Source organism: Tenebrio molitor, chromosome 2, assembly GCF_963966145.1.
Source record: "Tenebrio molitor chromosome 2, icTenMoli1.1, whole genome shotgun sequence".
Taxonomy (NCBI): Eukaryota; Metazoa; Arthropoda; class Insecta; order Coleoptera; family Tenebrionidae; genus Tenebrio; species Tenebrio molitor.
The window spans coordinates 16,868,348-16,894,784 of record NC_091047.1 but is presented as its reverse complement, the minus strand read 5'-3'; the positions used below and the strand labels follow the sequence as shown (position 1 = coordinate 16,894,784).

The following is a 26,437-nucleotide window of genomic DNA, read 5'->3' as shown; positions in this document are numbered from 1 at the left end:
TCCACCATGTTCACACCACACAAATATTTAGTGTAAAACGTATGCAGCACACAGCTAAACAGCGCCTACTCTGTTTTTCGTTGTGGTCACAATCAAAGTGAATAGATAATACCGGGTGATCAAGAAGGACTGTTTAAGTTGGCAGTACAATTGAGAAAAATTTTTAATTCGGTTATTTATAACACTGCAACTGGATATGTTTTGTTTGTTTATTTGACAAATATCTGATATAGGTATAGCATTAACAACGACAAGCCACCAACAACCGGAAGTTACTCCTTTTATACGATTTAAAATACGATGCAGTGTTACCAACTTAAACAGTTCTTCTTGATCACCCCGTAGTATATATGATCGAAGGTTGGCAATGAAACAATTGAAAAATATTGGTGTTTTTCTTTTTCGTAATTGGCACTGACCGGATGTTTTAATTTGACACGACATTTAAAAAAAATTTGGTTATGTCGGGTATGTTTATGCTATTACAAAAATGACCCTTTGATGGTAAACGTCAAATTCTTCTGTCAACTCTATCAAAGCTGACAACCGGAAATGGGTTTAGATTACAGTGGTACCAAAATCATTTTCATTGCTACCAACAGACTCAGTCATTCTTGATCACGTTGTACTATGGCGGACAATAAATTTAGGCCGGCCTGTCATTGGCTTGACATCAAAATGTGAAGCTGACATTATGTTCAACTAACCCCATTTTAGATTTTTGTCATTCTTGTCATCGTGACAGCAATAATCAAAATTAAAATTGGGAAAAGAAGCGTGCACCAGAGAGAAGTGCTACTATAAATCAGTTATGTTAGTGGGTCATGATCTGTAAATTACGAAAAGGGCGAAGGAAACGCCAAACAACTTGAAAACCTTCAGTTTGACAAACGGACACATCAGTCATAATGACAATAAATGGTGGCTTGCATTAACTTTTTTGAAATGTCAGAAATTTGCCGGCCTAAATTTATTGTCCGCCATAGTACTAAAGTGAAAAATAAATATCTAAAAGCTTAGTAATGAGATTTGCTTAACAACTACACCTTCTGGAAGGTACTTACTTACGCATTTCAGGTAAAACTAGGCGAACTGAAAAGCTGTTTATTTCATTTCAAACAATGCAACCCAAACTACAGTGAGCGGCAAAAGTATGGAATAAATTCCTTAAAAATTAAAGAAAATTTTTTTCAAAAAAATCTTTGGACAGGTCAATTTTAGTTTATAAAAATACATGTTTTAGTACCAAAGAAAATTCCAAGCAGTCATTTGTTTTCGAGTGATGACGTCATCGATACTTTTTTTAAATGGAAACCCCCTATTTTTTTTTCTTGATTCTGATAGCCCCTTTAATTGTCTAAATGACAAATTTTTGAGAAAAAAAATAATAAAGTTGGAAAAAATTAATTTTATAACGAACAAAAACAAGTCAAAAAATCAAGGAGGTAAATCAAACAGTCAAATGTTACTGTCAATTTCATTCGTATGTGTTATTTGTTTTACAAAACGTTCTCGAAAATGATTCATTTAACAAAAACACAACGTATAGAAATTTTTATTTTGATTGGGTGCTGGGATAAAACTAAAACAGGGGGAATTTCTTCATAAACTTGCTCATTGTCAACAAGCTGGGGGATGGCAATTCAAACATTTAATTCCATAATTTTAAGTACTGACTAACACAGTTTTTGACTTGTTTTTGTTCGTTATAAAATTTATTTTTTCCAACTTTATTTTTTTTTTCTCAAAAATTTCCTTATGTAAGGTAACAAAATTTTTATACTGGCGTTTAGACAATTAAAAGGGCTATCAGAATGAAGAAAAAAAATAGGGGGTTTCCATTTAAAAAAAGTATCGATGACGTCATAACTCGAAAACAAATGACTGCTTTTAATTTTATTTTATACTAAAATATGTATTTTTATAAACTAAAATTGACCTGTCCAAAGATTTTTTTGAAAACAATTTTGTTTAATTTTTAAGGAATTTATTCCATACTTTTGCCGCTCACTGTATTATACACCTCTACTATACAGGCTGTTCTCGAAATTGACGCGTTCCTTGTAACACGAGGTACTACACATTATTCTTAAGAATTTTAGCCTAAATCTTCTTAGTAAAATGTTTGTATTAACGGAGATAATTGGTTGTATATTTTTATTGTTTTCTAAAATTTTAAGTCCGGTCCTGTCCATTTCTCCGCTGTACTAGATTAATAACCAACCTGGCCCACAATGGTGTCTTTCCGGAAATCGCTTTGCAATACTCTCTGGACACTGCAGATGCATTCTGATAACGTAATAACATTGCCCATGCATTTGCAACATATCTGTGAGCTCATTATTTTCCTAATAATAAAGCCAATTCGACTAATTAGATGACAACTCTGACAGTAGTTTTGATGAACGTCCATGCTCATTTGATTTTTTTTGTCAATTCCAATTTCTAACAAATCAGGGCAAATTTGAGCAGGACCGGTTTCAAAAATGTCAAAAAAATTAACTTATTGTATCTTCATTGCCGTACACATTTTACTAAGGTGATTTTGGCTAAAATTCTTTAGAACAACGCATACTATCACACAGTGGCGTAGATAGCTTTTTGCTTTGGGGGGGGTCCACATACTTTTGTATTAGGTACAGTTGCGGACACGGAATTTTAGACGTCAAATTTATGTCAATTCAAAAAGTGTCAATGTAAGCCACGCTTTATTGTCATTATGATTGACGTTTGAAACTATTTGACATTAGAAAGTTTTTCGCATCATCATTACAAAAATCGAAAGTGAGGTTAGTTGTACCTAAAGCCAGTTTTACATTTTTATGTCAATCGAATGATAAATCGTCCAAGATTCCGTGTCCGCCATTGCACCTATAAAAATTTGGTTTTTAATGTAGTTTGCTACATACAGCGTGATCAACAATGACTGAGTCTGTTGGCAATGAAACAATTGAAAAATATTGGTGTTTTTCAGTTTCGTAATTGGCACTGACCGGATGTTTTAACTTGACACGACATTAAAAAAAATAGGTTATGTCAGGTATGTTTATGCTAATACAAAAATGACCCTTTGATGGTAAAAAAATTGGTTTTATAATTTTTTATTAAAATCTTATTTGCTGTGTTTAATGTTTTGTTTGTCGTATATTCTTTGGCAAAGAATAACTTAAATAACACTTATCAATAGAATATGATATACCAAATATACCAAAAATTTTTTCTAAGACAATGAATTCCTTAAAATTCAAAGTGAGTCGTTTTTTGTGACTGTTAGTGTATATACTGAAAGAGTATTATTCAGTTGTAAAAGTATATGGATGAGCTCTGGGGGGGGTCCGGACCCCCTGGACCCCCCCCTTATCTACGCCACTGCTATCACATGTTAAAAGGAACACCTCAACTTAGAAAACATCCTGTATACACGAAATCTGAAATTTTCATTAGGTAAACCCTACCGTTAACAAATCCAATCCTGTTCAAAATAACACTCTATTTAAATTTTAATTTGAATCTTTATCACTTTTTCCGTTCAGAAGTCTATATTTAAATAATACGTCTGTAACACTGTCCTCGTTTTCGAGCCTTCTATTATTGAAGATTCTGTGGTTATGACATAACCCTACTTTTATCTAATGTGATGTGATCTTAGCTCAAGAAAACAAATTTAAACTAAAATGAGGGTGGCGGCTGCCCTATTTGCGGCGAGAGGAAACCCCAAAGAGCCGGTGCCTTTCCAGGAAATCCTACCGTTGAAGCTGAAAGACAGAGTGTCGGGAAAAGGGGACAAGAGCTCCGACGTGTGTTGCATTTACGAAATGTCTGTCCTGTTCGCTTGTTTCAAAACCCACGACTTCAACCAAGCGCCGTGCTCGAAGGAAATCGCGGCGTTTCAAAAATGTTACTTGGGACATTTGGAGAAGACCCGAGTGCAGAAAGAACGAGAGGCCAAGGGAGTGCTAACACCTGGGGAGAAGAAGTTGTCCCACAGACAGATAAACAAGTTGTTAGACAAGTTTCCCAATATTAAATAAATTAGCGTAATAAGACAGTGATGTAGACAATGGTTTATTTAATTATTGTAATAACACAATTTAGTTACAACATACTTAGTAGAAAATGTATACCAAAAAAATAAACAACCATTTTCTATGAATCTTATATGTATCCGGCAAATTACAAACTTGTAAATATAATTTAAATTCAGTGGATAAGTTTTTACACCTTGGTACAAGTACGCTACATTTGAACGCGCCAATTGAATGAAACAAGCAATGATTGAAACAACGAAAACAGCAAAACATCTTACATAATAGCGATACGCGGCCGCCGTCGAGCCTATCAGCCATACCTAGAATGGTCTCACACCCAGCATAGAAAAATAACTTCATCTTTTATCTTGTCTAAATCTAAAAATGTGTGGATTTTAAATACCTTTCATGTAAAACATAATTTAAAAAGCTTGTATTTAAATAATACATTAAACTTAAAATCGTAAACATATTACAGAAAATAATTAACCTAAAAACTAACACCTAATGAAGAGTAAATCGTGTTACCGTTGGTGGGAAGGTGGTAAAAACTAGTCACTAACACAATGTAAGACTAAACCGTAAAAACAAAGCGTCGTCGCTTTGGGAGATCTCGCTGCACTCTCGCACTATTTACACCGCACTCACTTGTCCACGTCCAGTTTTATCCTCTCCCGGAGCTTCTTGACTGGCGGTTCGTCGAGCTCCTCCTCCAGACCTGGCAGTTGTATCTTGGTTTCGGAGGCTTCGGACGGCTGAAAACGATTCAATCGATCAAAACAACGAAAAACCCACCAACTGGTCTATCTCTAACGGACAACAAAGATCTAACACCGCACTGCCACCCAAAACATACCTGTGCGTCTATCCCGCCGGTAAACGTAAGCTATGTACAAGAACGTGTTCGATAAATCTCGCCGCAGTACAATACGACAAACTCACCTGTACGTCCGTTCCCAGCGGTCCGCATCCCTCCACTTTGCTCTTTACCTTGTTTTTCTTGGCCTGCTTCTCCGCGTTCAACATCGATAACGTGATGTTGGTCTTCTTGTTGGGCTGGTACTGCAGCTCCGGCGGAAGGAAAACGCGTGTGTTCACGAAATCGGGCTGCGGTGCGAAATACATCGTTGGTATTCGGGTTTCCGAAGGGAAGTCTTTCAGGTCATAGTTCGTCGTTTTTGTTAACAATAATCCCGACGCGAGATCGCAGAGGGCCCAGATTTTCTAAGAAAAAAATACAATAATTCTTTGTGTATACAAACAAACGTAGTTGTTTTGAAATCACCGGAACTTAATCCGATCGAGCTCGCGTGAGATAAGACAAACAGGTAAATTCAGAAGATATTAGTTAAAACATAATTAAGAAACTAAGCATAAATTCCGAGATTAGGGATATCATTAAATGTAATTATCAAAAATTATTATTATTTTATGTGGCACTGATTTTACTGCAATTTCAGTGGCGCCCCCAACAGTAGCCGAAAACGCAAATAAAAGAACGTATATCAGAGTCCTGTGGAATTGTGCAGCTCTATAGTTTTATTGTGTCGAACTATGTCGAGTCGTTGAAGCCGTCGAATCAGATGTCAACAGTCAAATTATTAAATCTTAGATTCAGTTGTGAGTTCGATATTTGTACGGGGTCATTATAATTGTTTGTAACACATTTTGCGAAATTGATACTTTTATAAACAACCAAATGTAACTATGACACCTGAACATATCATGCAAACGCGATTTCCAACTCGAAAAAACTTTTTTGTGCTTAACAGGCTTAAAAATGATAATAGGGGTTGCTTTTTGTGGGTGTCAAGCGGCGAAGGTGACGATAGACTCAGAGGATGAAATAGGGGTGAAGCGGCGAAGGTGAGGGTATTTCCAACTCGAAAAAACTGTCTTTTTTCTTAACAGGGTTGAAAATGGTAGTAGGGGTTGGTTTTTGTAAAATTAAAGTAGACAGTAATTTTCTTCTTGTTTTGAAGATCAAGTGTACAAAATTTCATCAAGATCGGAGTAAAACTGTAGATTTGCATACAAAATACAGGCTGTTTGAAAATTGCTAGTAGAAAAAAAACCTGGTAATTGGTGATGGTGAGTTGAAGTCATCGGCAAAAGAAAATTCTAATAAAAATCCTCTAGTTTTCGAGATAAAAATTACTAAAAATTGGGTTAAAATTGTTAGTGCACCACTGAGTTAAGGTATTTTAAAAAGACACTTCACGTTGTTAAGCAATAACGAAATAAAAAATTTGATGTTCTTAAACTGTCAATCTGTGGTTGCCAAGATCTTGCAAAAAAATATAAATTTTTCATATTGTTGTATAGTCCTTCATTATCACTACGATCATCACGCTTGGTTACCAAGGTTTAAAAAATATTACCCCGCCTGAGGCGTAGAATATGCAGGAATAGGGTTACTTTATCCCTTTTGTTTTAAAAAATTAAAAATTGGTTTCTTGGATTTCTTAGGGCTTCCAGATGCCACAGTTTTTTTTTGTACTAGCAATTTTCAAACACCCTGTATACAGACATTCAGTTTTATATACAGGGTGTTTCTGAAATAGGTACATTAATTTTAACTGGTAATAGAACTCGTGAAAGGAACAACTTTTCTATCTACCATTTTGCCGAAAAACGATGTTTAATTCTAAAAAAAAATTGGAGATTTTTCACTAAAATAGCCATACGCCACTAAATACTGCAATGGTTAATTGAGATCAGCGCTAATATGAAAAAAACATCCATTTTCATCCAGAAAACGTGTTTTAACGCAGAAATCGAAATAAATCTACCCGTATAGCAAAAAATCCACCTCGTAAGAATCTGGTTGTTTCACGTTTTTAGGTAGCTTGGTTTTGGAGATATGAAGGGTTTTAGGAAAATCTTTCCTATTTTTTTAAGCCATTACGCAACGTTTTTCGCCAAAATGGCAGAGAGAAAAGTTGTTCCTTTTGATGAGTTCTATTACCAGTTAAAATTAATGCATTTATTTCAGAAACACCCTGTATATGGATAAACATAACCAACATAACCAAAAATGTTTTTAATGTCGTTTTAAGTTAAAAAATCCGGGCAGTGCCTATTACGAATAAAAAAAAAAACTAGTACTTTTCAATTGTTTCATTGCCAACACTCAGTCATTGTTAAATTACAAAATTGAAATAGGAACTATGTATTGAAAGTGTATATTGGGCTGCCTGCGTGTTTCTTCACCATTAAAAAATGAACTACAGACACTTTGTGCCTTTGCATCATCACAATATCTGAATAAAAGGAGATGTCAACCGTTCATACCTTCCTACCCCTCTAACTTTGAAAAATGGACTCGACTAACGTATTCCGTCTACTGCGCAACTCTATTTGTGTGTTCTCCTTGAAAGTGTTTCCACTCAAACAGCTTCGATCTTCGGCGTTTTCTGACAGTTGGTAGGAGACTGTCATAAAACGTCTTAAAGCCACACCGAAATCTTATTCAACAAAAATATTCAACCATGATAAAAATCTTCGAATTTCTTCTACCATAAGATCGCAGACAAATTTAATGTAAATGTGCCTATCATACTCACGTAGTTGATGCTATCGTCGTCGGGTCTGACAGCGTCCTTATGATTCTTCATCCTCTCGATGAGACTCTTGTAGAAGCCGTAGCTGAAGTAGTCGCTCTTGGTGACCAACGGTTCCAGTATGAACCAGAGACATTGTTTCGCCCGGATCAGGTCCTGGACGTCGTCCCATCGACTCAGCGCCGGATCGTGAGCCAGGATCGGTACGGCGAAAACCAACATGTAATCAGGTAGAATGTAGGGAAGCTGACTCATCGCCTTGTCAGCTTGTCCCGTCCCCATCGTCAGAGTCTTCACGTAATCTCTCCGTCTGTTTATGTCGGCAGTCATGTAATTCTTGATCGTCGTCCTCAACCGAGATTCCGTCTCTCGACCCGCCAGAGAATAGTAACCCATAAAGTCCAACGGTAGGCATTTGTTGGGCAGACCTAGATACACACACACAATCGTCAATCGTTTACAACCTAATCTACGCCGCTCACCTTTGCTCAATCCTTTGTGCAACTTCGCAGCGAAGATTTCCCTCACTTGTTTCACTTCGTCGACCATCAGCTGCGACAGATTGTAGAACTGCTCCGCAGTGTACTGGTCACCCACTCCTTTTTGTTCGCACACTTTCAACATGGCGCAGCCGGCCGCCAGACGCAACCACGACATCTCCGACTTCAACAGTTTACCCGACTGGAGGAGGTCGCCCTTGTGTAGGATGAATGCGTTTAACATCCTGAACGTCTTCTGCGCAGAAGCTGTGTCTTGCTTCAGGCCGAGCAACCAACGCGCCATCGCCTTCAGGCCCTCGATCTTGCATCGGGTCTCTTCAGGAAGATCCTCCTCGGCGCACCACGGCTCCGAGTCGGACATGTCAATGTCGCGCTCGCCCACCTCTTTTACCAGTAGCTCCTTCACGATCTGCAGGAAACAACACTTACAGACGGCGCGAACTGAACACCAACCAAACGCAAACTCCAGAATTTTATAACCAAAATAAAAGACAACACTTGCTCATTAATAATTAACAAAATGAAAAAAAAAACATATCGTACAACCCTTCGATATTTTGAAGTTTTATTATCGATGCGTACCGCAGACTAAACACTCCCACACCCAACTCACCTTCCTGGAGACTATATTCTTGATTTGAACTTTGTATCTTTCGGGAACGTTGAACGCAATGTGTCCCAGCGTGACGATCGCCGTCCTGTAGTGTGGCGACTCCGGACACAGATTGTCCTTGACGCTGCTCAAAATGTCGGGGAAGAGATGTTCGTGAAGAACCGGCATGTTCTTGTAGATGCAATGTATGGCCCCCTTGGCCTGTTTCGGGGTCCCCGTCTGTGCCAGATTCTTACATATCGGTGCCAGCGTATCCATCAACTCGGGAAATTGTTCGTCTGCAACAACCCCGTCAGAATTTCGAACGAACACGCTAGACCAAAACTCACATAGACACCTGTATTTTCCCAAGAAGGTGAAGACGGAAAGCACCAGAGGTGCCACGTTCTCATCTTCGAGCTTTAGCAACTCCATCAGCTGCTCGAGAACGTCGGCGTACTGAAAGTGACAGGGGAAGACCACGCTCAACATGACCAAGAGCTTGAGGCCCCTGTCGCCTGCCGTCGCAGGATGCAGGCCAACCTCGTCTATCGTATTACCGCCCTTAAGGCAGTCCTCCACGTAGCCGACGAGTAGCTTGATGGCCTCGTGATCGATCATGACCGAGCTAATGCGTTCCAAGAGCATCTTGACGGTGTTGTAGTAGAGGTTGGTCATCACCGGCTGTCCCAATTTTTTGAGAACGGCGGCCGTCGCCTCCGAGCATTCCTGACAGCTGACGGAGGGCCGCGCCACGTTCTCCATCGTCTCGAGGAGGGCCTGGTCGCGTTTCAGGTGCGAACTGAACTTGGTCAAGAACTCGTGAGCTTTCACCGGCTCGGGTAAGCACCTGTTGATGGTTGCAAAAGTTTCAATGAGGGGAGATCATGCGCACGGCATCCTCATCAGAGTCATTGCCAAATAACTGATCTATAATTAATTTGATCGTGTTCTTAAATGGTATTTTTAAGCACTCGAACTGCGCCGAGAAACAACAACAATAGTTAGAGAAGATATGATGATGATGTAATAAACTGTAGAAAACTGCAAAAATAAATAAACCAAACAATCACCTGGACAACGATTGAACCTTCATGGCCATCTCCTTCTGGACGTCAGCATTGGCCGGCCTCCTGTGTAGTTCCAGCCACTCCAGTACCAATTTCCTCACGCAAAGCTGATTCTTCTGTAGTTCCATGAATGCCTTCGTGGCGTGCTCGTCGACCGTTCCCAGCAAGTGATATAACTTCTTCATTCTCTCGGCCGGAGGCAACTGATACGGTACTAGACAAGTATTTAATAATCTCTCGACCAAGAGCCGGTCCTCCATTCCCGCCATGTAGTAACCGTGCAAGATCTTGTCTTTGATCCACGTGACCGCCTTTTTCGTAGCGTTCGGCACGTCCGGATCGCTCAGGTGCTTCCTGTAGATGAGAGCCAACCCCGACATCGCCTCCTTGCGAATCTTGAACTTCTTGTCCAGAGTGCGCTCCTTCACGAACTCTAGAAGATCTTCCGAGTCGGAGACGACTTGGAAGTCTCTCCGAGCCGTCGTGACGATGGCCATGACAACTTCGTAACGGACGTTCTCTTCGGAGTCGTGCTGGCGCATCTTGAGGGTGTCGGTGATATCTTTTCTCAAGTCGGGATGGTTCAGGAGGAAGTGCATCGAATATTGGACGCACTTGGTGCGGATCTGTAGGGAGATGTCGTTGAACCGACCGAGGAAAGCCCTCCACAACGAACCGTGCCTTCGCGCCAACTCTGAATCTTTTTCGCTGAACATCCGAGCTAAGAGAGCCACTGCCCCCAACCGCTCGTTTTCAAGGGGGCTCTTCAGCTTGCACTCGAGCTGGGGGAGCACGGCGACGAGGATTTGCGGGCAGATGTGGTTCAATTCGTAAATTAAATCGTAAACTTTGCCGCAAATCTGTAAGTTTTTGTCTTCCTTGCCCAAGATTAGCACGTGGTTGAAGAAGGCTTGGATGTAGGGCTCCAAAGTATCTGAAGTCTTCACTATTAATTCTTTCGCCAATAGGTAGGCGTTCTTGCGTTGCGTTTTGTTAGGTTCGACTATATTCATCAAGATTATGTCTAGTAAGTCGTTGCTAACCATGTCGCTTTCAGTAATCAAAGGACATAGAACGTCGAGCATAAAACTTTTCACTCTTCCTGAGTGTTCGTCGTTGACAATTTTGAACATTAGGTGAAACAAAGCACAGAAAATCTCCTGACAGTCTTCCAACTCAAAACACATATTGAAAGACTTGACGTAGGCCAGGTTCTCCAACAAATAGAAATATCGTTTGAACGCTGCATCTTTCGGGTCCTTCAAGCCAGACAGTTGCGTTATGAGAAACAGGAATATGGTCTTGACTTGGTCGGCGTCCTTGTAGGGGGCGTCGGGGGCATATACTCTCAACACATCGGCGATGCAGCACGCGATCAACAACTGCACGTCACGAGAGGGATGCGAGAGGAACTGCTCCTCAGCCAGATGCAGGGCCAAGGGGATGTACTGCTGGTAGGCCCCCTCATCTTGGCCCATGGCTTGCAGGGTGTGGGCTAGGGTTTTCAAGCGACGGATCAGCTCGTCGGGGCCCAGATCGTCGCTGATAGGGCGACAGCCCGCGGGGTACACGATTTCAGACATTTTCGCTACTGCAACAAGGTTTGCGTATTTGTCTTGACGAACTGGGGCCGCGTCGAGCTTATTTAAGGGGGCTGATGGGAGTATTTACCTGAGCATCAAGTGCACTAACGATTGAGTCGATCAAGTACAACAGGCAGTTTGTTCGCGAACTGGCAAAACGGCAAAGACATAAGTCGTAATTGCCACCGGACTTGATTCACCACATTTGGAACTCGTCTCTGCGATCAGAAACACAAGATTTTTAATTTATTTGCATGATCTTTATGGCGAGGACGCGTAAAACGCATAGCACAACTCTCACAGCACATCCGCCATTATGGTTTTGACACTAACTACTAACTTCGCAACGTTGCCAATACACTTTCACCGAACCGCCAAACGAAAACATGCCCCAGAAAAATTAACAAAACACCAAAGACGTTTTACAGTAACACCTGAACTCGGACAAGTTTTACTAGTCCTGTCAGAATCAATTTAGCATCTGTATTTAAATTTTCGAAAAAACGACGATGACGCAATATTTGTGGCTAACTTCACGCTGCTAAAGTTCTGTAGCAAAAAAAGAAAATGGCGATATATGTCAAATTTTGACATATTTATGGTGTTATTATGTTGCATTGTGTTGTTTGTGTCGAGCGTTTGAAGCATTGATAATCGCCAGTAAACACGTATCGAAACATTATTAACGAAAGGGATCGAGTGTCTAAGGGTAAAATTCGGTGTCCCATCTGCTTCTTGTGGGAAAGTCTTTGTTGTTGTAGGTGCAGCAATCTCTAATATGTTTCGACATTTGCTCCAAATGGCAGGTTTGGGCTCTTCCTGTACCAGGGACTGTTCGGGGCGCGGGGAGTGCAACAATGGCACTTGCATGTGCGACATAAGATACACGGGGGAGTTGTGTGACGGCCCCAATGTTCCTTACCATGCTGGTATCGGTGGTGTTTTCTTTCTGGTGGGACTAGTGTGTGCAATTCAGTTGATAATGTGCGTGATCTCAGAATATCAGAGGCTCAAAGCCCCCACATTTCTCAAAGCCTGCAGGATTACAACACAGAAAGCAATCTATTTTGTGATGTGCATCGCCAGTCTGATCAGGGGGGCCTACTTTATATCACCGGTTTGTTCGTCACTTTTTACATAAACTAAGTCACTAACAAACTGTTTGATCTAGGATTCTTTCGAATATGGCTGGTCATCGAGCTTGCTCTCATCGTACTATCCCCTGTTGATGTCCAGCTCATCACTAATTGTCTGTTTCTGGGCGGAGGTAAAGTAATTTATTATTTGTTTAGCATTGTGACAACGTTTGTGGTCACCATCACGATTTTATTGCATTTTCTATAAACGTCGTTAATTGCTTATCAGCCTATTATGGCCACTTTTCAAGGTGATTGTTATGAAAATCTTTTTGTATTCAGGTGTTTCACTTGCAAGGGATCCGCTGGGACAAGTCGCAGTTTCTCTCCAAGTCTCTACTCGGTTTTGTCACTTTCAACATAATAAGTTACAGTTTGTTGCTCGCCGAAGTGATCACGACTACGTTGGCCGAACCGCCCCCCAACGATCCGGGCTTTTACAGTCACCTATTCAATGGATGTTACGCCGTTCTGCTCTTCATAAACGTCATCTTTTTCCTGATCTACGGCGTCGAAGTATTTTTCAAGGTGAGTGAATTTCTCTGCATTCTTTGTTTTTTTGTTGAAATGGCCACGGCGCACACGATGGCCAATAACGTGACGAATTTTTGACAAGTGACGATGACTCAATGGTCACGTGTTGTAAGTTTGACCAATCGCAAAACGCGCGGTTAAAAAACAAAATGAAAATTAAAAATAATAGCGAGTTAAGTCGTCAAAGAAGTAAACAAATGTTTTAGAGTTATCGCATTTTTTATTGAATTAGTCACTGTAACCTCAAAAGGTGACGGAACGGTTGTTCAACTCTATTGTTTCATGATTATTTTGTGTTTGTCTACAATTAAATTGACAAGATATTCACAATAAAAAAATATCTGTTGAAAGAAATAATTTTGTAATGTTACAGCCTGTATCACTCCTGTATTAATTTTGTTTGTTGTGTGGTAATAGGTAGTAAGAATTTCGCCTTTAAAATTATTAATTGTTTACTGTGTCATACATAACAAAGAAGGATTATAGTGAATAATGCGTAAAATTTACCTACTTTGTTTTTTATTTCACACTTCGTGATAAGAAACAACGCAATAGTCTACTCTTAAATCTGATGCGGTCGTAAATGATTATTGTAGGTACAGCAAATTTTTTGTTCATGTAATTATTTTCTTGAAGAATCGAACTCGAATAAAACTAAACTGTCGGTTGTACATTTTTACGTTTTTTATAACTTCCTAAAAATGTATTTAATTTTGTACAGTTACTATACAAGAAAAATGATTGTCATTGTCTAATCAAACATTGAATCGAAATAATTACTTGACGATTACAAATTATTTTCGAAAACTATGCTGATTTGATCTGAATTCAGTTGAAGTGGTTCATGATTTAAATCATAGTGAAGTGACATTGCATAATAATAACAAAATATACAGCCTGTCTTAAAAAAACGGCCCACGCTATAACTTTGCTATTGATGACCCAAATGAATAAAATCTATTAATATATTATTAATGAACCAAGAACTACAACATGCAAAGTTCTATAATATGTTTGTTATATGCTTTTTTAAGTTGACGATTTAAAAAATATATATTTTAAGAAATCTTGCAAAATACTTTTCATGCCGCCGGCCGTTATCGACGGTTTTGCATGATTCAAAATCCGCCGGGAACGTTAAATTCCCGGCCTAGTACTTACAAAAGTGACCTTGACTAAAAATTCGCTAGAGAATGGGCAGGCAGCATTGAACGGAACGGACTCCGTTTCGGCTCAGGGACGCGAGGGTCGCGGGTTCGATTCCACTTGTGAAACTATTTTTTTATTTTTTAAAAATGATTTAAATTTGTCGGCATGAAAAATTTTGTGGATTACACGTCCATAAAATGTTTTGCGAGTGCTCGTGTTGCTTCGCCTCGGCTACGCAATATCACTCACACTCGCAAAATATCATTTTCTGGACTTGTGATCCAAATAACTATTGTTGTGTACGTGCTGCTGCTCATGAAAGTAAAGTAAAAACTATGTATCGTGATCACATCAAAGATCCACCAACACAGCAAGTTATATTCACAATTTGTTAAATATGTACACTTCTATTAAAAAAAAAAAGCGTACAAGTAGTGAGCACAATTTTGGCTAGATTGCCATATTGTAAACCTATCCTTTAATTGTTGTTACTTAGAAACTTGTAACAAAACCCATGCTGATAGCCGGATTTTATCGATGTATTTTTCAGATTTTAATGTGTGTAAATGTTTTGCCTTATTTATTAGGCAAGTATTACCAATTACTGAATTACTACAAACACAACTCAAACTTTTATTCGTAAATTTATAGAAAAAGGCAACTCTCAACAATCTAACAACAATTTAAACATTTATAAAAAGCAATTTTCATACATTTGACATGCATACAAAATGTCAGTAATACCGTAATACGTGTTCTTGGAAACGATTAATTAATTTTATCCCCATTTACATTAGCTCTCAATACGTGTACGCTTTTTTTTTTTAATAGAAGTGTACATATAAATTTTGATCTATACTTCGTTTACTTAAACTAAATGGTAATAAAACCCCGTGATTTTCGCATGTTTGCTTGGCATTAAACACGACATTATACAGAGGTACAAGGATAAAAGAAAACTCCGAAATGTTACTTTCAGCGAAACGTATTGGAGCCAGTACTATACAATACAGTTATACTTAGTACTATGGCGGACAATAAATTTAGGCCGGCAAATTTCTGACATTTCAAAAAAGTCAATGCAAGCGACCATTTATTGTCATTTTGACTGATGTGTCAGTTTGTCAAACTGAAGGTTTTCAAGCTGTTTGGCGTTTCCTTCGCCCTTTTCGTAACTTACAGATCATGACGCACTAGCATAACTGATTTGTAGTAGCACTTATCTCTGGTGGACGCTTCTTTTCCCAATTTTAATTTTGATTATCGCTGTCACGATGACAAGAATGACAAAAATCGAAAATGGGGTTAGTTGAACATAATGCCACCTTCACATTTTGATGTCAAGCCAATGACAGGCCGGCCTAAATTTATTGTCCGCCATAGTACATTATTTGTCCAGTTGTAAAGAGCGATCAAATTAATTTGTAATCGAGTTATCCATGAATCCGAAATCGTATGTCGTTACTTGAACTCCACGTTCCAATAAACACAGGTTAGATCTCGACATGTCAATCAGTCAATCGCAAAAGACATACGGATTCAAATCCATGGATGACTCGATTACAAATTCGACGTGCAGTTTGTAGCCCAAAGGCGAAGCCCGAGAGTCCTACAAAGTACAAATACAAAGCACCGACGGTAACAATCATGCACTACCGAGGTGCAGAGACTATAAGTATATTATTTGCATTTTAATTGAAAAAAGCCGAAAGGTTAATAATTATTTTTAACTGTCAACATGACACTTAAATTTAGCTTGACAGTTCGATTAAAATGGACCTCGGGAGTGAATGATTTTTACCCTCAGTGCTTTGTAAAACCCTCGGGCTACAAACTGCACCTCGGGTAAAAATCATCCACTTCACTCCTTCGGTGCATAATACAGGGTGTTTGGGGTATAAGGTAACAAACTTCTCCTGTGTAAAGAAATAGACAAAATAAAACTTTTATTCTATGTAGTAACATTTTTTAGTATGTGTTATAATTTTCTAGTAATCATTTTTTCAATTTGAAGAACTACTGTGCGAGATCCACCGGATTTCTAAATTATAAAGGCGGCAGCTAAGGCATTTTCCTTTACAAATCTTTATTAGCTTGGTATTAATAATTACAGATACGAACAGTGGCTCTCAAACAGTGGAAACAGAGTTTAGTCAGTTTAGTTCAGCATAATAAAAAAAGCAAATTGAAAAAAATGTCACAAAGTTGTTCATTTAACCTAGCTGTGCATCTCAGAAAAGTTTGTTACCTTAAACACCAAACACCCTGTATACTATTTAACGGTGCGCTCGTGCGTGTAAACATCTCACTTTATGTGCTTTATACACATGTTGCATAAATAACTATTTTTTTTCGACCAAACACTCCAAATTTGCCTTTTGTAGTTTTTTATTTCTCTTGATGATGAATTAATGTTTTCTTACTTTTTTTCCAAATTGGATTTTTTTATCGAATCACGATACCGATTGTTAATTTTTTACAATCATTTTGTGGAAAATTAAGCATCTTAACCATAAAATGTCATTGTGTATGTTCACGCAAAATATTGGTGCAATTATTAATTCACATTATATAAATATTTGGATTTTACCTACTCCGTTTTGAACAAGGTGTAAATTTAATAAGATCGAGATAAGGTCGCAACGTGATTATTTTTCAAGTTTGTTTTAAATATAAAAATATGAGGAAAAAGTATGATTTGGTCCAAATCATTGTTTCCAAAATTTGTTTGCATATTTTCGAATGCTTTTCGGTTTTCCAAATATCCATTCAGTCTCTCCTCAATCGTCCATTAGTCCAAAACGAGTGTCACTCTCGACCTTTGATTGACCTTATCGATTCGCTTAAGCATCATAATTATCTCCGCCTCATAATTATCTCCAAATCGATCCATCGAAAATTCAGTATTTTTATCCCTTCAAAATACACACACGCGCTTGTCAACATTGCAGGTCCGCGGCGGTTTCGTCGGCAAACCTCTCCAGCTCGCCGGCAGTAGCGCCGAGTCCGAACCCCTCCAAGCGGAAGATCTCCGCCCCCAAATCAACATCTCCCAGCTGCACCAGTCGCGCATCGGTCTCCTCAGCCAGGCCCTCATGCTCATCATCATCGTCGGCTTCCTCTTCTCCGAGACGCTGTCCGAGTTTTGGAAGACCAAAGTGCCGATAGTATCGCGCAATTGGCACGACGTCGTCTTCAGGGTGGTAGAGATCGGAGTAGCGGTCTGGTTTCCGGCCGTCTTGTGGAATTGCATGCAACCCTCCGAGCTATGGATCCTCAATCCCCAGAAGCTGCTTGCCAAGCTGGACCAAAAGACACCCGAGTACGTGGCGAGTACATCTTCTGCGCCGGCCGACGACGAGGCCTTCCTCGACAAGCGCGAGTGTTGGATCTGTTATGACGCCGACAAGCCCGAGCCGCTGATCCAGCCGTGCGCCTGCACGGGCGACGTCTCCAGCGTGCACCACGACTGCTTGAGGCGGTGGCTGATGGAGAGTTCCTCAGGGAGCGGTGACGCTTTGAAATGCAAAGTATGCAACTACGAGTACGAAGTTTGCAGCACGACCAAGTTGGATTGGGAGAGAGGTTTCACGTCGAAGCATTGGGGCTGTAACGCCGTCGTAGTCACGTGTCTCTGTGTGGTGGTGGCGGTCGCCTGGATCGTCATACAGCTCTACGATAACAGCTACATCAGGATGTTGAGTGCCAGTGTGGCGCTGCTGGTCATCTACATTTGCATCAAGTGAGTACTGTCACAAATGTCTCCCATCTGTCAATATTTTGAAGTCTAGTTCAGAAAAATCTCACTAACTACATACTACCAACCACAAAAAAATCATAATTCTGCCTTTTTACAATTTTTGTTGAAGTAAATCGCTGAAGCTGCATTAATATTACGTCAGATCTTACAGGATTTTACCAAAGTTGTTGCAGTGTTATCGGATAAAAGAGGTCATTTTTGTCGTAATTTTATTTATTTATTTTGTGTTGTTTAATGGACTAATGCCAAGTGCCGTTTTTAATTAATTGCGTTTTCAGGTTCCTGGGACAGACGACTCTGAGCGCCTACCAGAGGGCAAAAGTCGCCGCTTTGAACATAGGAAACCACGTGACGACGATCAGTGGCGCCGTCAACATCGAAACAAACGATTCTCAGCCACAAGCAGCACTATAACTGTTGAAATCGATAGCTTTTAAAAAATTGTGATATTTAACCACGTATTAATTAGCCAATATTGTAAAATATTCAGATGAATGTGTTACGTTTATATATTTTTTTTTTCTTTAGTACTAATTGTAGTTTATGTGCAATGTATATTTATTAGGTAGGAGCATGTTCACTGTTGGCGTAGTGTCGTCGTTTTTAAGTATGTTTACTTAGCCGTTAATCTATATTTTACTGATGTAAGAGTTGTGAGATGCCAAAAATTGTGTATATATTTCGTTCTCAGTTAGGATTATGAAGAGTTTAACCCTCAAAGGGTCAAATAGAGTTTGATTTGTGTCCAAGGACCACATTTTTAGGTTTATGTTGTGTAAATAAGCGAATAGAATTTTTCAATATTTTCATAGAGGTATTTTAATTTTTCTTTTTGGATAATTATAGATCTTTACTGGATATGTTTACATACACTGTCTCCCTTCGTACGTTTCGTGGTAGAAATAAAAGGCAAACCTAATAAAAGTATTTTTTTACAACCCCAATTCCTGAATTGTAACGGAATTAACATGCATCATGTCAAATCTGATACTTTCATTCTAGAAAAAAAATTCTCTAATCACTATTGTCAAGGTTAATCTAAAAAACATGGACAACCGAGTCGACTGTTTTTCTTTTATTTAAAATATAAAAGTGAGGGTGTTCCTTTTTGCGATAAGGAAGCTAATTGGAAACTTCATTTGCGCGGCAATTTTAAAATCAGAGAAAGATCATAAAATTTTATTAGTTACTCAAATTACAATAAATAATAATTAAAAAAGGGAACGACAATTATTGATATAACTAATCAATATAAAACAGACTGTTGCTTTGAAGCGACTTTAAAAATTGAACAACACAATCATTAAACATTTACCAGCATGGCTTCTCTTTTGTGAATTTCTTCTTCGTCGTTGTGAAATTCAATCGGATTGCTGTATTCGTGTTCTCCTGGCTGAAGAATTGATTTTTCTGGATCATCAATATGCAATCCATATCCAGGATTCTGAAACCTCATGCTGAAAACGATACGATTACTTTCGACCAAAACACAGAACGGTACTATACAAAACCTGATTACATTAAAAGTACCACTGTTTCTTCTTTTGGCCAAATAATAAATGACAACTCCAAAGGTGAGCAGACAAATGGAGATCATTACTCCAGCGATTACGGCCCCACTGTTGATCTCAGAAACTACTTCACGATGAATTGCCAAGAGTCTTTTCCGATCACCGCTTCCAGCTTCTCTCTGCAACAATTTTAATTATTGATTGTCCGACCGTGAAGAGTTTTGTACCGCTGTAGAGTCGCATTCCTCATCTGTAGTCAGCAATCTCCCATCGTCACACAAGCATTTATAATTCATCTTTGCAGGAACACACAAGTGAGAACAAGTGTGATTTTCGCAAGGGTTATCGCTCAGCTGAGGCTGTTTAGACTCTTGAAAAATTGCAAACAAATCGCTCGAGGTGGTACCAAGTCTGAAATAATCGCAGATCGCTGGTTCGTACAAACGACATTTTCCCATATATCCGGGGGTGAGGAAGTAGACGAGGTTCTCGAAGAAGCTGAGACCCGTCGGTCGCGTCAGATTCGATGCAAGGACGGTCTTCTTAGAGCCGTCGTACCGGATCTGGGTCAGCTGACCTTGGTGCTGGTCTACAAAATAGAGTTGTTTCTTGTAGATGTCGCAAGAGAGGCCTGTGACGTAGCCGGAAGAGCTCTTGACTATCTCTTGGGATTCCGTTCCGTCGAGGTTTGTCTTATAGATGACGTAATTGGGCGAGTTGAACATCCACCAGCTCACCAACGAGTAGAAGAGGAGTTTGTTGGTGGCGTCGACAGCGATCGCAGAGATTTGACGATGTTGGTCGACTGGAATCAAATGTGAGCAAGCTTTGTCGTCGAAGTTGCAAATGCTGATAGATTTGGCGTTGGGTTCGTTGTTGACGTAGTAGATGTTGTTGGTCATCCAGTCGAGGACAAGTTTCCCAGGCTGGCCCACATCTTCAAGGTAGACTTTGTTGGAGCTGTTCAACATCAGAATGGTTCCGGTGTTCTCCGCTGTGAAGAAGATGGCACCGGTTTTTACGGAAACGTCGAGACCTGTGATTCTAGGAGTATCCTCCGAGTAGACCAACTTAAGCGAGTTCTCTATTTGGGATAGTCTTCGGATTTGATTGTCAGACGTGAACAGCAGAGACATCGCCTTGCCTTCAGCTTTGCACGAGATTCTGTCAGTTCTTAAAACGAACCCTTCGTAGCAGTCGCACAGATAATTTCCGTCGAAATTGCGACAAAGCTGGCTGCAGACTGGAGGAAACTCTTCGCATTCGTTGATGTCTTCACAGCTGCGGCCGTCACCTTTTAAATGGAACCCTTCTTGGCACCTACACGTCGGTCCGGTTGGCGTTTTCAGACAAATTTGTGAACAAATATTGTTGGCGATAGTACAAGAAGTGTTGCAAACGCCTTCTTCGTCTGAGCCGTCGAAACAGTTGGGCTCGCCGTTGCAGACCAAAGAGTAATCGATGCATTTGCCGCTTTTGCACCGAAATCTATCATTGCAGGGTTCCCCAGGTTGGTGCTCCGACGGTACCGTTTCTCCGCACATCAAGGCGTCTTCGTCTGAGCTGTCGCCGCAGTCGTCGGACCGGTCGCAGGTCCACTGCGTTGGAACGCATTTGCCGTTCTTACAAGAGAACTCATCGACCTGACAGTTGGAACAGTCTTGTTCGTCTTCGTGGTGGGGACACTCCGAAGAGCCGTTGCAGCGGGCGGCGTGCGGGAGGCACACCTCGGTGTGCAAGGTGCAAGCGAATTCGTCTGGGTCGCAGGCTTCTTCGATTTTTTTGCAAGAGGATTCGTCGGAATTGTCTCCACAGTCGTTCTCGCCGTCGCATAAGAAGCTCCGGTCCACGCACTTGCCGTTGGTGCAGGTGAAGGTGAGAGGGTCGCAGGTGGCTGCAGTTGGACGTCATATTTGCAACGAATGAATCTAAAGATGAAGAAGATGGACTTACCACAATCTGAGTGTTCGTCGGAGTTGTCCGGACAGTCGAATTCGTGGTCGCATTCGAAGTATTTGGGAATGCAAGCTCCTGACAAACATCTACAATTGTGTTATGTTAATTCAAGAATACCAACACTACTTGCTGACTCACCTGAACTCTGTGTCTTTGCAAACTGTAGAAAGACAATTCGTTTCATCTTCTGCGTCTGGACAATCGCTGACACCGTCACAGACAAATCGACCGTTGATACATTGTCCACTCTTGCATCTGAAGTGGTTTGCTGGACATTTGGGTTTCTCCACGTGACTGCAGTTGTGCTCGTCTGATTTGTCTCTGCAGTCGAAGTTGCCGTCACATTTCAACAATTCTCTCACACATTCTCCATCTTGACACTGGAAGTGATCCAGAGAACAATGGTTCGGTTTCTTGCAGTCATCTTCGTCTTCACCTTTCGGACAATTCTTGACACCGTCACAGCGGAATTTCTTTGGAACACAAACGTTACTGTCACTACAGAAAAACTCATCACAATCTACACGCTTGATGCAGGTCTTGCTGTCTTTGTCCAACTTCATACCAATAGGACAAGCACACACTACCCTTTTCAGAGAGTGAAGGCAAAGGTGGGAGCAACCCCCGTTTCGATTTTGACAAGGACTCAACCCTATCCTTCTTGAGGTTATCGAAACCAGATGCATCTTGTCCGTGTTTTGTGAATAGTCTACAACACCAAATCAAGACTTTACAAACTCCACAAAAACAAAATCCTCACCCAGAGCAATGTTCTTGTTGAAATCGCGATAATCATTGTTGTATTTATTGCTCCAGTATAACTTCTTCGTGTTCTTCATGATAAAGAACACATCCGATTTGAGTGAAGCCATGGCGATGGGACTCCCGCCGAGGGATCGGAAACCGTGTCTGTCGTCCCCGTCGACACTTGTGCTTTCTATTTTTCCTTTTTCTTCGTCAGCTATGAAGACGCGGTGGAGCTCATAGTCGTAGAGAAGAACCACTGGACCTGATAAGTCGCTCTCTATGGAGTGCGTCCTGGTCGTGCCGTCCATGAGAAAGCGGTCCACGTGTGCGTGGTGGCGATGGAATGTTCGAAACGCCACGAACATCACTCTGAAAGAAGATAAGTTTTGGGCGTAGAGGCACAAGAGTGCTTACCCTTCTTCCGGGACAAGAGCGATAGACTCAGGGGTTTCTTCGTGCATGTCGTGGAGAAGAATTGTCCTGGAGTGGGTGTTTAAGTTGAAGACTTCGACGGTCTTGCGCTCGGAGTCGCACCAGTACAAGTTGTCCCCCAAATAATCTTCAAAAGAGTTAGCGATAACAACAGCTGAGTGGGGAAGATGTCTTACCGTAGTCCATCGCGGTGACTTGACCAATTTCTCCAACATTAATCGTCTTGGAGAACCTTGTGTGGAGATTGAACCCAATGATTTTCTTCATTTCCAAATCACTAATGTAGAGAATGTTCTTCCCGCTGTTGTACGCCAGAGCTCCAATATTCTTCACCCCCACCATCATTTCCTCCATTCCGTGCTTTCCCAACATCTTATGCGCCACCTCTATTAACATATTTTCTACTCCAATCATGAGTTTCTGCTGTTTGTCTGTATCTTTGCACGTGTGTCCATCCGGTCCTAGTTTCTTGTCCTGAGGACAAGCGCAAGCGTACGCTGATGGTCCTTTCAACAAACATAAATGGCTGCACATGGACCGAGCGCAACCGTTGATCTGTCTCTTCTTGTGGTTGTTGGGGTGGTAAATGCTGAGTCCAAAGATGTGTTCATCTTCGGTGATGAGAGTGTGGTGGTTCTTTCCTGTGAACTTGTCGCAAGATTGGATGGAATTTGTGGACCAGTCTGACCAGTACAAACGACCCTCGAAGACGGCGATGGAGTAGGGGTGCTTGACTATGCCTTCGAGAATGATGCGCCTGTCGGTGCCGTCGAGTCTGATACTTTCCAGAGTCTTGAGTTTGGCATCGGTCCAGTAGAGGCGATCGTTGGGGTAGTCGATGGCGAGTCCGTTGGGCCAGTGGATGTCGGTAGTGACGAAAGAAGTCTCGTTGGAGCCGTCCATGAGGGCGCGAGCGATCTCGGGATGGTGGCCCCAATCGGTCCAGTACATCTCCCTGGTGAATTTTAGTTTATCTCGGGAAGAACCAAACGCAACTTACCCTTCAATAGGATGAAGAACGATGCCTCTAGGTTTGTGGACATCTTTGTCGACGAGGACGGCGCAGTGGGAACCGTCATTGGAGCAAACTCCGATGTGTTGGTTACCGGTGTCTGTGAAGTAGATGTTCTTGGTGATGTGGTCGATACGGAGGTCTTCAGGACTGAGCAGACCCGACGTTACCAACACCTAAAACTACATCAGACCTGGAATTCTACCACTTGGCATCTTTACCTCCTTCTCCCTCCCATCTTTCAACGACCTCACGATACACTCGTGCTCGGAAAACATGATGGTCCAGTAGACGTGCTCTCCGTCGAAGTCCACCCCAACTACCAGTTTTAAGTTACTTGCGACAGAAAAGTAGATTTCCGAACGTAACAGCAAAGCTCGGATCTCGTTCTGCGTACTGAAGAATAACGTAGCTTCGCCGAAGTGAGCCTTGCAACTCTTCTTATCATTCTGAAGGCTGTAATTCTCGTCGCAGTAACACTGATAAGAACCTGGTACATTTCTGCAGCGCTGATCGCAAATCCCTGCAACCGATTTGTCAAATTTATCAAAAACTGACATCTCTTCTTACCGTAAACTTCACATTCGTTGATATCTTCGCAGTGCTTTTGGTCTATGGTGCGGTACCCTTTGGGACAGACACACTTGGGTCCTGTTGGTAGTTGGACGCAGTCGTGAGCGCAACTCTCACAAGTTTCTTTGCACCGAGCCCCTTCGTCTGACTTGTCGGGACATTGAGCGGTACCGTCGCAGACCTCGCTCAGTTTGAGGCAACTTTTGGAGTCCGAACAGAGAAAGTGCCCCAGTTCCATCGTGCACTCTTTGGGGTCGATTTGAGCACCTGTGACTCTACATTAAACAAAGTATTGCAAAATTGGAAGTAGTACCGCATCCTTCTTCGTCGCTGTTATCCATGCAATCGTCCTGACCGTCACACCTCCACTCGTTGACGATGCAATGGCCATTCTTGCATTTGAAACCGTCGCATTTGATGGTGGTACTGCACCCTTGAACCTCGTCGGAACTGTCTGGACAATCAGATTCTCCGTTGCAGACCCATTCTTGAGGAATACACAGCTTGTCGGCACATCGCCATTGGTCTTCCCGACAGGTAGAGTTTCTCTGGAGGCTCTTCTTGAATTCTTCGCAGTTGTTCTCGTCGGAGAAGTCTCCGCAGTCGTTTTCTGAGTCGCACACGAAGGCTGAGTTGATGCAGCGTTGATTTTTGCATCGGAAGAAATCAGGTTCTTGGCAGTGGAACATTTCTAAAGAAAAAATTAGTTCGTAATTATCACAAATTGAGATAAGTACCGCAATCTAGTTCATCGGAAGCGTCGTTACAGTCGCTGATACCGTCGCATTGCTTGGACAAAGGGACACACTCTAAATTACCACAGAAGAATTCATTATCGGTGCAGTTTGAAGTGGAGAAGGTGGATATGTCGTCCAGGAAAGCAGTAGCAGAAGCTAACGCTCCTGCTAGTATTAGAATGTTGTACATGCTGGAAATGAAAGGGTTCAGTGTTTATTAATATTTTATTTGATTTCATTACCTCCAAGACAGAAGTGGATTCAGTTGTTAAAACGTGCACCTTGTGAGAGTTTAAATTGAAAAAGAAGGAACTTGTTCCTATCAAAGAGCGACAAGAACTAGACAAGAGAAGTTTTTTGTTGGACCACCTTGAAAGGTGGATTTGCTTTTTACCAAAGTTTCAGAAACTGATTTAAATTTTTTATGTTATTGTTGTCAATCATTAAAGCCATTCGGATATCACTGTTATTATTATTTAAACTATTTGTATAAAGGCCGAAGGGCTTATAAAATTAGAAAAGGTGTACAAAACAGTAATAAAAGTTATAAAACACCAGTTGTAAAAAACAGGACGGGATGCGTTTCCCCCGGGAACCGGAAAATTTTCAAATTTCAGTCAAACTGTGAATTGACTTTGGTGTGGCTGAAAACATTTTCAACCGTCAAAAATTTTGTTGATAAAAAAGTAAGGCCGACAAGAAGTTTTTAACTCTTTGAGCCCTCGTTGTTGGCATGGTATTTTGGGGTGTCACTTTTTTCGGGCAAGAGAAGCAGTGTAGATATAAACAATATGGGTTCCAAAACGGACCCATGAGGAATAACCACTATCCTCAAAAAATCTTGTTGGAAAAATTTGCAATAAAATGAAAATTAAGTCCAAATCTATCAACAAATTTGCCATTAGACGATTACAAAATTATAAGTGACGAAAACAGAAATTGTAGTGCTAATGTCTGACAAACACAGAAAGTGAAAAAAAATTGGAAGAGTGTAATGTATTTTACAACGTTTGATATAAGGATAAAGATAAGACAAGCTTGTGATATTATCATTTTGTTAGAAACCCGCTTTATTTTAAATGCTTACGTCGACATTTAGAAAATAATAGTTTGAGCTGATTCGTAAACTCTGATGATGTCAACTAGGTCAGTAAACTGAAAAATATTAAACAAGGATCAAAAATAAAATACCTAGTTATTTGTGTTTCAAGTCCAATAAGTGTATGTTTTTCGTCCGAGTCTGAGTTTTCTGACCAGGACAAAAGGTAATTTTTGACCGCACGAACTACAAAGCAAAAGACGTCATTGGAAAAACTGCAAATTTATTTTGTATCTACCTTTTTCAAATAGATACATCAGCTTGCCAACAAAACTACAAATTAACTATGTATTTGCAATACAATTACTTATTCACATAATTTATGGCTACAGGACAATTATCGGTTTTGTCCATGGACCTAGTATTAGTTAATAGTACCTCCATGATTTGTCGGTCTCGTTGTTAACTTACTAAACAGACCAACAGATGGCGCCACGGTCACCGGCCGAAAAAGA

The 26,437-nt window shown here is 40.7% G+C and overlaps 4 protein-coding genes across 7 annotated transcripts; 2 read left to right on the top strand and 2 right to left on the bottom strand.

The window, feature by feature from the left end:
* The first annotated feature begins 3,582 nt into the window (after positions 1-3,582).
* LOC138122572 (small ribosomal subunit protein mS37) lies at positions 3,583-4,153 on the top strand. Its single transcript, XM_069036788.1, has one exon. The coding sequence runs from the start codon at positions 3,675-3,677 to the stop codon at positions 4,029-4,031; it is 357 nt and encodes a 118-aa protein (XP_068892889.1). The 5' UTR covers positions 3,583-3,674; the 3' UTR covers positions 4,032-4,153.
* Positions 4,053-11,725, bottom strand: pds5 (cohesin associated factor B pds5). Of its 4 annotated transcripts, XM_069036785.1 has the most exons (8): positions 11,425-11,725; positions 9,757-11,344; positions 9,034-9,533; positions 8,705-8,982; positions 8,074-8,500; positions 7,595-8,019; positions 4,971-5,252; positions 4,053-4,783 (listed from the first exon to the last, which is right to left on the bottom strand). In XM_069036785.1, exons 2-8 carry the CDS (start codon positions 11,334-11,336, stop codon positions 4,673-4,675), a joined length of 3,603 nt encoding a protein of 1,200 aa, XP_068892886.1. In that variant the 5' UTR covers positions 11,337-11,344; positions 11,425-11,725; the 3' UTR covers positions 4,053-4,672. The 4 variants fall into 4 exon arrangements, with proteins under 4 accessions (XP_068892886.1, XP_068892885.1, XP_068892883.1 ...); XM_069036784.1 differs by having other exon boundaries at positions 4,885-5,252; positions 8,705-9,533; XM_069036782.1 differs by having other exon boundaries at positions 8,705-9,533.
* A 166-nt stretch (positions 11,726-11,891) lies between these two features.
* Positions 11,892-18,839, top strand: LOC138122571 (uncharacterized). The gene is made up of 6 exons (XM_069036786.1): positions 11,892-12,045; positions 12,098-12,453; positions 12,508-12,603; positions 12,755-13,000; positions 17,107-17,897; positions 18,194-18,839. Exons 2-6 carry the CDS (start codon positions 12,115-12,117, stop codon positions 18,327-18,329), a joined length of 1,608 nt encoding a protein of 535 aa, XP_068892887.1. The 5' UTR covers positions 11,892-12,045; positions 12,098-12,114; the 3' UTR covers positions 18,330-18,839.
* Positions 18,840-19,079: 240 nt separating this feature from the next.
* On the bottom strand, positions 19,080-25,555 carry yl (Putative vitellogenin receptor yl). Its single transcript, XM_069038952.1, has 14 exons — positions 25,126-25,555; positions 24,884-25,074; positions 24,460-24,837; positions 24,144-24,413; positions 23,795-24,096; positions 23,562-23,749; positions 22,738-23,516; positions 22,544-22,688; positions 22,143-22,498; positions 21,521-22,091; positions 21,380-21,468; positions 19,654-21,320; positions 19,427-19,605; positions 19,080-19,372 (listed from the first exon to the last, which is right to left on the bottom strand). Exons 2-14 carry the CDS (start codon positions 25,071-25,073, stop codon positions 19,219-19,221), a joined length of 5,268 nt encoding a protein of 1,755 aa, XP_068895053.1. The 5' UTR covers position 25,074; positions 25,126-25,555; the 3' UTR covers positions 19,080-19,218.
* Between the last annotated feature and the right edge of the window lie 882 nt (positions 25,556-26,437).